This window comes from Moschus berezovskii, chromosome 7 (genome assembly GCF_049115385.1).
Source record: "Moschus berezovskii isolate FMDL1 chromosome 7, NW_MosBer_1.0, whole genome shotgun sequence".
Lineage (NCBI taxonomy): Eukaryota > Metazoa > Chordata > Mammalia > Artiodactyla > Moschidae > Moschus > Moschus berezovskii.
In genome coordinates, this window is record NC_142466.1 from 105,848,055 (window position 1) to 105,861,483 (window position 13,429).

Here is a 13,429-nt window from a genome sequence, read left to right on the forward strand (position 1 = left end):
ATATTTATTGAGCACCCATAGAAAATGTAAAGCTTGACTAGAAGCCAAGTAAAAAGTAAAAACAGTGGAGGTGGGGGTGGATGAAATGGGTGGAGTCAAAAGGTATAAACTTCTAGCTATAAAATAAATAAGTCATGGGGATATAAATGTACAGACTAGCGTCTATAGTTAATAATACCGTATTGCATATTTGAAAGGTGTTACAGAGTAAATCTTAAGGTCTCATTGCAAGAAGAAAAAATCATTACATTGACTACCTGACATTAGTATAATGCTGTATGTCGATTATACCTCAAATTAGAAAAAAATTAAACTATAATGCAAAAGCTCAACACAAGAAAAGTTAAAACTGATAATTATAATGACAACTAATATTCACTGAGCACTTTCTATGTGTCAAATGCACACATGCATTATATCAAAACACTTCTGTAAACACTAACAATATCCCCATTTTATAGAGCAGAAAACTGAGACTATGTTCCTCAAATGACCACTCTCATCCTTTAATCTGAGTGACGTTAAGAGGCAGTTCTCAAGAAGGAAAAGGACACTGCACATGAGAGAGAACATGTGGAGACCATGAAACCAGACAGCTTCCAAAACATGCCTGCATGGAGCTCCTCGGCTTACAGGACTTCCAGGGCTGCACAGCCTCCTGGAGTTGGGGTGGGTGTACACGTCCCCATTCCTCCAACACTTAGAGCACAGTGACATGCTAGGAAGCCAGTGAGGACTCAGCCACTGCCCTTTCATTTAAAAATCCTCACTCTTGCTTTAATTAAGGATTTGCTTAAGAAACAATAATGTGAAGAACATCTCTACGTTTTCTGTTGAACTGCCCATTGCATTATGTAATAATGTCTGTTGTGTAAGTGCCCACATAATTTAGTTCCTGGAAAAAAGCCTCTCTCCTCTTGACGAGCTGGTTTGTTTCCTTCCAACAAACAATGAGAATTAAATAACCATTTCTTTCCCACATTTTTTGTCTAGCTTTTCAGGAAGCAGAAAGATAAATTTCATGTTTAATTAGAGTAACAATGTTGGCCAATTCATTTCTAGTATACTTATTTTCATCTCCTATTTTAATGGGTTTATTAATCATATATTTATATATCCACTCCTTGACGGCAGAGTCCATACCTCACATTCTCTACACCTCTCACGCTCAATGAAGGGTGGTAAAGAATCCGCTTGCCAATGCAGGAGACGCAAGGGATGTGGGTTTGATCCCTGGCTTGGGAAGATCCCCTGGAGTAGGAAATGGCAAACCACTCCAGTATTCTTGTCTGGAAAATTCCACAGACAGAGGAACCTGGTGGGCTACAGTCCATGGGTTTGCAAAGAGTTGGACGTGACTGAGTGCACACATACATAAGGGCGGTGGGCTTCTACCCTGCCAGTGAAAAAATTCAATGACACAGATTTAGGACTTGATCCAAGAGACATTCAATATTCCTGGAAGCTAATCCAGGGCTTTAATGACCTAGGCATCTGTACTAACAGGATTAAAAGGCAGTACACATCTTTACTCAACATAAGACAATCATTTGTCATGATATCCAAAGCAATAAAATTGGTATAAACAGGCTTCAACATACCTGCTTGTTTAGCTTCAATACAGGCAATATTTATTTCTTCTTTCAAGTCCCAGTTTTCATTGGCTATAGCTTCCCCCACTTTAACAAATCTTCCAACTGCCAAGTTGACGGCTTGTCCTACACGCTGAATTGCTTGCAGAGTTTTATCAGACTTTTTGCTATTATCTTTATGATTAATAAGTGTGGTAATCTAAAAATAAAAGATAAAAGCAAACTGCTTAAAGTTTATCTCAGTACTTTTTTTAAAAGCAATATCACAAAGACCAAGAAAATTAAGTCCAGCATAGTATACTAGCCTAATAAACTCAATTAATTGATAGCTTTAATGCTTCAACCCAGCGACAACCAGCAAACACCTTGCATCTCTCCTGAGGTCAATGTTTCCTTTAATAACAATTCCAAATTTACCTGAGGGGGGTTATTAAGGGCACACATTTCTGTAACCCTCCAGATAGATCAACAAATATTAAAGACAGGAGAAAAGTAGAAGAGGGTGGATTCTTACATTCAAAGAATCCACAGAAAACCAAAGCACTTCAGGTCTAGACTCTTTGACCATGACTTGGGCTGCTGTGAGAGTAGAGACAGCATTTTGTTCACCAGGCACTGCACTCTGCTGCCCAGCACAGTATGTAGATTGTGCAAAATGCTATGTGAACCATAGATGCTTACTGAAATAACCAAACACTTGAGAAGGACCAATGTAATCTATGTTTTATACTTCGCCAAGGTTTCTTGTAGACTCAAAGTAAATAAAATACCAAGAGCTTTAACACTTGACTCCAGGCCTTGAAATAAAATATAAAAGGTGAAAAGTTAAGCTGCTTGAAACAAATATAAATCTTCAAAATGTCCTAGAAAATTAGTACATGAACTATACTGACATATAAAAATATTTAAAGAATGTTACATGAAAAATGTAAATCCCAAATGGTACATGTCCACTGCATATAACTTTGAAATGATTTCTATAATATATTAACAAAGACCAGAATAGAGAATTAAGAGAAGAGGAAGAGGCTTGCTCTTTGATCAACTACTATGTGGCAAGCACTTTATGTGTTATGGTATTAATAGTTTAGTGTCAGAAAGGCCTGTGTATGTTTCCTGGCTCTGCCATTACTAGCTAAATGACCCAGGGAAATTTACTTAAAAATCTCTCTAAATTTCCTCATCTCTCATACTGTTTTTCAAATTTTGAAAACGTTCTAGAATCCAGGTCCTGAGGATACATCACTGAACAAGACGAACACAATCCTGCCCTCATTCTGTTTACAGTCTAACCAGATAACAATAATTCAATTGTACAAAATATATTTGTTGAACACCTATCTTATGCCAAATAAAATTCTAGGCAGTGATGAAACAGCAATGAACAAGGAAGAAAAGGCCCACAATCTCACGGAGCTTACATTCTAGTGGAGTGAGGGGAGACACAATAATCACACAAATAGGTTAAATTAACGTAAACGCTATGCAAAACGTTAAAATAAGACAATGTGACAGAAAGTATCTGTGTAGCTACCTGAGATTAGCTAACATTCCTTCTACGAAGAAGTGATATTTAAACTGCGATCTAAATGATATCAAGTAGAGACGCTGGTAAACATCCGGGGATAAAGTATTGCAGGGAGAAGAGGTAACTGTTTAAGAAAAACGAGGGAAGAAAAGAAGGGGCATCCTTCAGAATGAGACTGTTCTTTTTTTTTTTCACAGAATAAAGTAAGGCCAGAAGTGGTTAAACAACAGTCGGCAAGAGGACAAGAGTAAAACCAATATCCAACAAGCAGGCAGGGACCAGCCATCTAAGGCTGGGAATTGGAATAGAGTTTGTATTTGACTCTGTGCACGACAGAAAGTCACTGAACAATTTTTGAGGACAATGGTATAATCTCAGTAGTGGGTTTAAAATGTGTGAGTTTAAATGTTCTTCAATATTTCTCCTTTCAAGCTTCATTTCTCTCCCCTTAAGTGAGATGAAATTAGTGACCCACTTCTAAGGAACAGAATAAAGTAGAGGCAAGGATGTACCTCTGAGAGTAGGTATTAAAAACACACTGTGACTTACATTTCTCTCTCTGGGATCAATCACTGTGGAAGAAAACCAGCTACCAAATCATGGAGGACAACCAATGCTATAGAGAGACCCACACGGTAAATAAATGCTTAGAAGAGTGTCTGGTATTTAGCAAACATTACATAATGACTGCACGCTCAGTCACTTCAGTCCTGTCTGACACTTTCAACCCCATGGACTGTACCCCATCAAGCTCCTCTGTCCATGGGATTCTCCAGGCAAGAACGCTGGAGTGCGTTGCCATGCCCTCCTCCAGGGGAGCTTCCCAACTCAGGGATCCAACTCCTGCTTCGCAGGCAGATTCTTTACCATCTGAACCACTAGGGAACTGCCTGCAATGAAGGAGACCTGGATTGGATCCCAGGGTCAGAAAGATCTCCTGGAGAAGGGAATGGCTACCGATTCCAGTACTCTTGCCTGGAGAATCCCATGGGCAGAGGAGCCTGGGGGGCTACAGTCCATGGGGTCGCAGAGTCACACGTGACTTAGTCACTGACACTTTCACATAATGATGAGATGTTACCCAATTTACATTTCTAGAATCTGCCCTTTCCTCACGTTTGTGATGCTGTCTTATTTTCTAGAATAACTGACAGTAATCTCTTGATTGAAATGGATTATCTTAGCTTATTTTGTGGGAAGATAAGAAAAGAGGTGAAGATCCAGGAAGGGAAAAAAAAAACCTGGCAGTAGGCCAGAAAACAAAACAAAGTCTTAATTCCCTGAGACCTGAAAAACAAGGGAGTCAGCCCAGGACAGAGAAGTTCATCTCTGGGCTTAACTCACTAGTAAACTCTTAAAATTACTACATATAAAAATGGACTAATCTGCTATAGAAACCAATACAGAAGAAAGCACACTGAATCTTGCTGAGGTCTTTAAAAGCAGGAAAAGGGGCTCTTTCACTTACTTTATACACCATGTCTGTGTTTTATCTTTGCATTAAAAACACCTATATTCACATGCACAGATCAGTAGAGCACCCCATATGGACTCAATTCATCTCCAACTTGGTGAGACCAACGATCCTGAACGCTGCCAGGTCAGCGCAGTGAGAAGCGAGAAGACAGGGGGGCTGCCCTGGAGACTCCAAGCCTCTGTGTAACGGCGAGTGGAGTAAATCTATCACAGACAGGAAAAGACTGGTGGGTGGCAGAATAACATTCCAGGCTGGGGTGGGGCTGTGCGGCAGATTTCCCTCTTCCCTTCTTGGATAAAAGCATTGTAAGACTGGGAGTGGGAGTTTTGACAGGAAGAATAAAGTGATTATTAAGAAGGTGGGTGCTGCTCTGCAGGAATTGTGCTTGGGACTTAGCCCAGGGCATGTAAATAAACTGTCTGAATTACAAAACATGCAACAGTGTATATAACAGATATTTGTATCATTTAAAGAAATGACAGGAAGGCAAAACACACCTACCACCGACCTTCAGAAAACACTATACCAGCACCTCTGAAAATCCAGGTGCCCTATGGGTCCCTCACTTTCCAGATCACCCCCTCACCAGCCAAAAGAAACCACTGTCCTAATTTTGTGCTCATCATTCCCTTATTATAACTGTTGCACCTATGTTATATCCTTAAATGATACATGGGTTTGTTTTGCCTGCTTTGAACCTTTTAATTTTTTCTCCTTAACATTTGAGATTCATCCATACTGATAATTATAGCCATGGTTCATTTATTTCACTGCTGCAGCAGTATCTCATTTTATGAACTTAGCACTCTTTATTTAAACATCTTTACTGCTAAAAGACGTCTGGGTAGTTTTCAGTTTGGAGCCATTAGAAGCAAACTGACTATCAACATTCCAAACCATGTCTCTAACACACGTGCAGGATTTTCTCTTGGGGTGTGGATTTAAGAGTGAAATTACTGGGCGTAGGTAATACCCACTGTCAACTTTAATATATTACATCAAATTGTTTTCCAAAATGGTTGTGCTCCTGACATTTCCATCAGCTCCGCATTCCAATGCTTCTGCTTGCTGTGGTTTTAACCTGTACTTCATTGATTTCTAGTAAAGTTGAGCATCTTTTCACATATGTGTTAGACATCTGTTTCCTCTTCTACAACATGACTCTTTATTTTACCAATCTTTAGTGGGTAATCTCATTTTTGATTCATTGGAGTCCTTTATTCCCAGTGCTGCAATCATTTGTTGGTTATTTCTGTGGCAATCACATTCTCTTGCTTTATGGTTTATCCTTTCAATTCTGACGAACAAAGACTCTTCATTTTAATGGAGCAAATATATTAATCTTTGCTTTTGGTGTATTAAGAATGCCTTTCCCACCGTGAGGTGGGCAAAATATTGCCCAATTTTTTTTTGCCTAAAAGTACTGTAAGTTTTTACTTCCATATTGATATTTTTAATCTATTTGGAACTGTTTCTGTATATACCGTGAGACAGAGATGCAATCTCATGTGTTTCTACTTAGACAACCAATTGTCCTCATTTTTTAAAAGTTCCTCCTTTCCCTACTGACCAGAAGCGCCCACCCTGTGAATTGTCAAGTCTGTATGTGTGTGTGATTGTCCCTAAGTTCTCTATTCCATTTCACGAGTCTCTTTGTCCATCTGTCAAACCCACACTGTCTTAATTATCTAACTCTGTGACAAGACTTGAAATCTGGTGAGCAACTCCACCCACCTTGTTTCTCTTCTGATATTCTTGGGTTTCTGCTCTTTCATATAAATTTTAGAATTTCTTTTATCAAATTTTACTCAAAAAATCCTGTTGAAATTTTCATTGGAATCGCATTAAATTTACATATCAATAGGGGAAGGAACACTCCAGTGTTCTTGCCTGGAGAATCCCAGGGACGGGGGAGCCTGGTGGGCTTCCGTCTATGGGGTCACACAGAGTCGGACACGACTGAAGTGACTTAGCAGCAGCAGGGGAAATTGGAAGTTTCCCTGGTGCCTCAGATAGTAAAGAATCTGCCTGCAATGCAGGAGACTCAGGTTCGATCCCTGGGTCAGGAAGATCCCCTGGAGGAGGAAATGGCAACCTACTCCAGTATTCTTACCTAGGAAATCCGATGGACAGAGGAGCCGGATGGGCTACAGTCCATGAGTTTGCAGAGTCGGACATGACGGAAGTGACCTGGCACAGGGGAAATTGATATGCCCATGACATCAAGTCAATGTAGCCAAGAACATGGTGCTTCTTTCCCATTTATTTAGCTCTACTTTGGCCTTCTCATAAAATTCCCCACAAAGCTTAGCAACTCTTTTACTAGACACATGCTGCTGCTGCTAAGTCACTTCAGTCGTGTCCGACTCTGTGTGACCCCATAGACAGAAGCCCACCAGGGTCCCCCATCCCTGGGATTCTCCAGGCAAGCACACTGGAGTGGGTTGCCATTTCCTTCTCCAATGTGTGAAAGTGAAAAGTGAAAGTGAAGTCGCTCAGTCGTGTCGGACCCTTAGCGACCCCATGGACTGCAGCCTACCAGGTTCCTCCATCCATGGGATTTTCTAGGCAAGAGTACTGGAGTGGCTTGCCATTGCCTTCTCCGTTACTAGACACATAGATACATATATTTTGCTTTCACTTTTATTCTAACTGGTATTTAAAAATTTAAACAAATTTTTAATGGAGTATAAGTTGATTTATAACTGGTATCACTTTTTAGGACTACTTTTCTATTATTAATGCAGAGCAAAGTGCAGCTGACTTAAGAAGTTTACACTGAGTGAACTTACTAAACCTCTAAATTTTAAAAATTTATTTGTAGACTCCATTTCTCTATGTAGATAATTATACTTTGATTTTTCCTTTACACCTTTCACTTCATGTCTTGTTGCTTTGGTTATGATCTCGAGTACCACTGAATAGAAGTTATGCTAACAGGTATCCCTCCTCTTGTTTTAGTTTTAAGGAAATGTTTAAATTTGACTTGTTGCTATGATGTTAAATAGATGAGCAAACAATGGAAATAGTGACAGACTTTATTTTCTTGGGCTCCAAAAATCGCTGCAGATGGTGACTGCAGCCATGAAATTAAAAGATGCTTGCTCCTTGGAAGAAAAGCTATGACAAACCTAGACAGTGTATTAAAAAGCAGAGACATTACTTTGCCAACAAAGGTCCATCTAGTCAAAGCTATGGTTTTTCCAGTAGTCATATATGGACATGAGAGTTGGACCATAAGGAAGTCCGAGCACCAAAGAATTGATGCTTTTGAGCTGTGATGTTGGAGAAAACTCTACAGAGTCCCTTGGACTACAAGATCAAACCAGTCAATCCTACAGGAACTCAGTCCTGAATACTCATTGGAAGGGCTGATGCTAAAGCTGAAACTCCAATACTTTGGCCACCTGATGCAAAGAACTGACTCATTTGAAAAGACCCTGATGCTGGGAAAGATTAAAGGCAGGAGGAGAAGGGGACGACAGAGGATGAGATGGTTGGATGGCATCACCGACTCAATGGACATGAGTTTGAGCAAGCTCCAGGAAACGGTGAAGGACAGGGAAGCCTGGAGTGCTGCAGTCCATGGGGTCACAACAAGCTGGACACGACTGAGCAACTGAACAACAACTTCTATTACTAGTTTGCTATGTGCTCTTTATCACGATGAGGAGTTGAATTTAACCGAATGATTCCCTGGTAAGCAGTCTGCCTGCAATGCAGGAGACTCAGGTTCAATCCCTGGGTCGGGAAGACCCTCTGGAGAAGGAAATGGCAACCCAGTCCAGTACTCTTGCCTGGAGAATTCCATGGACAGAGGAGCCTGGCGGGCTATAGTCCACAGGGTCCCAAAGAGTCACAATGGAAAAATGAGGTTGTTGTAATCTGCAGAAATGGTAACTTTTCACAGTATCACTGCTAAAAATCTATCCTCCAAGTTCTGCATTGTGTGAGTCAGGGGTAAGGGAGGGTGGAGAGGGTAGGAGGAAATGTGCATTGGCTGCGGAGTGTTAACTAGAGGTCAGTGCTAGACCTAGTTAACTAGAGGTCATGTGACATGACAGAGAGACTTCACTTTTTTCCTGCATCCAATGAAAAGAACACGTATCTTTTCTAATATGTGATGCAGAAAATTATACAGGTACATTTGTCTAATATTGATGTAACTTTGCATTCCTAAAAGGCCAGTAGTCCAGAACTTTTTACTTAGAGTCAGATGAGGTTAAATGATCTGAGTAGAAACTGCTTAAAACTGAGTAAACTGTACAAGAAGAGCCCTACTTGCTCACCTCAGACCCTATCTCCTCTAAGGCATCGTTGCTGACTCATCCACACCTGCTCTGAGCTCTTAGAGCATTTACTATTGATGATGTTCATCTGAGACTTGCCACGTGCTATTCTGTACCTGTCCTATCTCCCAACTAGAATACAAGTCCCTTGAAGAGCAGTAACTAGAAAGCTTACAACAAATGCTTGGCTAAAAAGCTTAAACTAGTCTAATGGATATGGTGGTAAAACATGAGATGAAGAATAATGCAGCATCCTTAGAAAGATGAGACTCCTGGACATGACTTTTCTAGAGAGCTTCACTCGAATCCACTAATACTCACTAAAACATAAAAATCACTCTAAATCACATTCCACACTTCTGCTTTGTGAGTGTTTTGCCCATGCTATATATATTTCTTGATTTTAAGCATGATTTAACTTTTTTTGTTGTTGAGTACTGCCTTCAATGCAGGAGACCCCAGTTCGCTTCCTGGGTAGGGAAGACCCCTGGAGAAGGGAAAGGCGACCCACTCCAGTATTCTGGCCTGGAGAATTCCATGGACTGTATAGTCCATGGGGTCGCAAAGAGTCGGACACGACTGAGCGACTGTCACTTTCACAGTTAATCATTAGGAATATCAGTCATAATAACGCTAAAGATATAGCTGCGGACACATAATATGTGGGATGCAGAACCTCAGCTATGACCCTGAATTAGCCTTTAACAGGGAAGGAAAAACAAAAAAAAGCCCATGCTTTCCCCCGTTAGCACTGACCTCTAGTTAACTCTCTGCAGCCAATGCACGTTTCCTCCTCCACTCTCCTACCCTCTCCACCCTCCCTTACCCCCTGACTCACACAATGCAGAACTCGGAGGATACATTTTTAGCAGTGATACTGTGAAAAGTTACCATTTCTGCAGATTACAACAACCTCATTTTTCCATTGTGACTCTCTTATCTGGACCTACTACTAGCTGACCTCATCACGCCTTCTAATCTCTAGAGACAACAAATACAGTGTAGCTAAGACTCTGGGACCAGGCTGTCAGGGTGCAAACCCCAGTTGGACATTTACAGGTGAAAGTCCCACAAGTCCCTTATCCTGTTTCCTCATTTATATAATGAAAATAAACACATCTCTACCCCTGTAAGATTTATGAGAATTCAATGGGCTAATATGTATAAAGTGCATAGAGCAGGTCTCGACCATAGTAAGCATTCTATCTGAATTTTTTTTTTTTTTAAATGAATAAAAAACCACTCTCTTAACTCTCTCTTCAAACTACTCCAGTATTTCTCATTTTCTGTTTTGGTGGTGTTGGTGGCGGTAACGGTATTTTTTTGTAGGAGGGGGCAACGCAGACATCACTAACTGATCCTCAACTCATCCCACCTGTCAAGTGCTTCTTTCTGACAATGAAGGGAAGGCCCATACAGAGCATCAAGGTTATTCACTGTTCAGTTAACCAGGCTAAAATAAGCACAGGTGAAGAAAATGGGGCTGTTTATTTAATCAGCATAACAGAAATATGGGAAATGTGTGGCTACTGTTATCAAATATTTGCAGGCTGGGATGGATTCGAGATATTAATAGTATTGAAAATTCTATGGAGGAGCTACAGGCCCACACCACTGAACATGTTTAAGCAGGGCACTGGTGACCAGGTGTCAAGGATGCTGTAAGAGAGAATTTTTTAAAAATTCAGAGTCAGATAACTTTTAAGATTCCTTCTACCTTGAAAATCTTGGCAATACCAATGTGAATCATCAAGACGTTAGGAAGGAGTTGTGAGTCACACATCCAACGAGCTCCTTAAGGCACAGAATTCTTCGCTGCCCACAGTGCTTGGCACATAACAGATTTAGCTGAGGAATTCTAGCCCCGAGGGTTCGTATAAGTCGGCTCTCAGTAACAAAAACTTCTCTAAAGCTAAGCGCGTCAATTAGCTGATTCCAGACTTCTGTTGTGACCGGTAAATTCAATAAACCATACATCCCAAATGGGATTTGGCAAAAAGATGCGTACCCGGATTAACTATCAGGCGGGCCTCCATTTCACCCTTCCGAGGCCGGGCAAAAGCCAATTAAAGTGAGCAGGCAGGTTAAGGGGAAGGATGGCCCGGGATAAATGGGCGACTGGGGAGCAGACTTACACACGATCCGGGGAAGGGACAAAGGCCTAGGGTAGAGAGCACGCTGGACTCGGAGGCACGCGCCGGCCAGACTGGCCACAGTGCAGGTTGGGGCTGGAGATGCAAAGGTGTGACGCAGCGAGGAGGGCCCCTGAGCGCCGGCGGAGCCCCCGCGGGGGTCCCCTCCGCTCCCGGGAGCAGGGCCGGGGGCCGCCGGAGTCGCAGTCCCGGGGCGGCTCGGGTGGGGAAGCCTGGCGGCGCACCTGCGGCCGGACTCCGGTCCGCACAGGTCTCTCCGCCCCGCAGCCGGATTTCGGATGGTCCAGACTCCCTCCGCCTCGGCGAAGGCCAGTCCTCAAGGCCCAGAAAGGCGAGCGGACGCCGACGCCGCGGTCCCGGCGCGGAATGTGGGGCAGCGGCTGCCTCCCGCCCGGCCCGGCCCGGGCCCCACCGGGCGCGACCGCCGCCATCGCGGGCCGCGGCCGGGGGGCGAGGCCAGGGGACGCGCGCGCCGCTTTACCTGGGAAACCAGCGGCAGCAGAGTCTGCTCCACCGAGCGAGTTTTGATCTCGAGTCCGGAGTCGAAGGCGAGGCCCGACGGGCCGGAGCCGTGCGCTGCCCCGGCGCCGCCACCGCCTGCGGGGCCCGGAGAGGCGGCCATGGCCTTTACTCAGCCCGTCGCGCAGCCGGGGTGCCGCGCCGCTGCGGGCCCGCGCCTCCCGCCAGCCTGCCCGCCCGCTCGCCGCAGCGCCGAGGCACCCGCGCCGCCCGAGGCCCCGCCCCCGGAAGGCCCCGCCCACCCCGCCTCCACGCGCTCCGGGCCGGGTCCGCCTGCAGCCCCGCCCCCAGCCCGGGCCCCGCCCCTTCTGTCCCCATGCCCACCCTGCTTCTCTAATCATTCTTCAGTGGGTTTCACACAAGACTCGCTCCTGCTAAGAGCAGAGGAGACACAGGATACCCGACGGCCTCCCACGAACATGTGGCCTCTTACCAGAGCAAGGACACCCATGCTTAGCGAAGCTACCTGTCCTCCGGAGAAGTGCCTCTTCCTAAATCCGAGTTCCCCAGGATTCCTGGAAACTGAGCTGGGATTGAAACTATTAATAACTGGTAGACCAGATCTTCCCGACCAAGATAGTCACGATAACGTGATCACTGACCTAGAGCCAGACATCTTGGAATGTGAAAGTGGGCCTTAGAAAGCATCACTACGAACAAAGCTAGTGGAGGTGATGGAATTCCAGTTGAGCTATTTCAAATCTTGAAAGATGAGGCTGTGAAAGTGCTGCACTCAATATGCCAGCAAATTTGGAAAACTCAGCAGTGGCCACAGGACTGGAAAAGGTCAGTCTTCATTCCAATCCCAAAGAAAGGCAATGCCAAAGAATGCTCAAACTACCGCACAGTTGCACTCATCTCACACGCTAGTAAAGTCATGCTCAAAATTCTCCAAGCCAGGCTTCAGCAATATGTGAACCGTGAACTCCCAGATGTTCAAGCAGGTTTTAGAAAAGGCAGAGGAACCAGAGATCAAATTGCCAACATCCGCTGGATCAGGGAGAAAGCAAGAGAGTTCCAGAAAAACATCTATTTCTGCTTCATTGACTATGCCAAAGCCTTTGACTGTGTGGATCACAATAAACTGTGGAAAATTCTGAAAGAGATGGGAATCCCAGACCACCTGACCTTCCTCTTGAGAAACCTGTATGCAGGTCAGGAAGCAACAGTCAGAACTGGACATGGAACAACAGACTGGTTCCAAATAGGAAAAGGAGTACGTCAAAGCTGTATATTGTCACCTTGCTTATTTAACTTCTATGCAGAGTACATCATGAGGAACGCTGGGCTGGAAGAAGCACAAGCTGGAATCAAGACTGCTGGGAGAAATATCAATAACCTCAGATATGCAGATGACACCACCCTTATGGCAGAAAGTGAAGAGGAACTCAAAAGCCTCTTGATGAAAGTGAAAGAGGAGAGTGAAAAGGTTGGCTTGAAGCTCAACATTCAGAAAACAAAGATCATGGCATCTCGTCCCATCACTTCATGGGAAGTAGATGGAAAAACAGTGGAGATCGTGTCAGACTTTGTTTTTTTGGGCTCCAAAATCACTGCAGATGCTGATTGCAGCCATGAAATTAAAAGACGCTTGCTCCTTGGAAGGAAAGTTATGACCAACCTAGATAGTATATTAAAAAGCAGAGACATTACTTTGCCAACAAAGTTCTGTCTAGTCAAGGCTATGGTTTTTCCCTTGGTCATGTATGGATGTGAGAGTTGGACTGAAGAAAGCTGATTGCCGAAGAATTGATGCTTTTGAACTGTGTGCTGGAGAAGACTCTTGAGAGTCCCTTGGACTGCAAGGAGATCCAACCAGTCCATTCTAAAGGAGATCAATCCTGGGTGTTCATTGGAAGGACTGATGCTAA

The 13,429-nt window shown here is 43.6% G+C and overlaps 1 protein-coding gene across 1 annotated transcript in view; it reads right to left on the bottom strand.

Annotated features, from left to right (window-relative positions):
• Positions 1-11,899, bottom strand: part of CTNNAL1 (catenin alpha like 1) — a 54,122-nt gene extending 42,223 nt beyond the window's left edge. The window contains exons 1-2 of the mRNA XM_088837789.1: positions 11,264-11,899; positions 1,602-1,791 (exon numbers count right to left, since the gene is read on the bottom strand). Coding sequence (XP_088693915.1) covers positions 1,602-1,791; positions 11,264-11,899 — 826 coding nt within the window. The remainder of the gene's footprint in view (positions 1-1,601; positions 1,792-11,263) is intronic.
• Between the last annotated feature and the right edge of the window lie 1,530 nt (positions 11,900-13,429).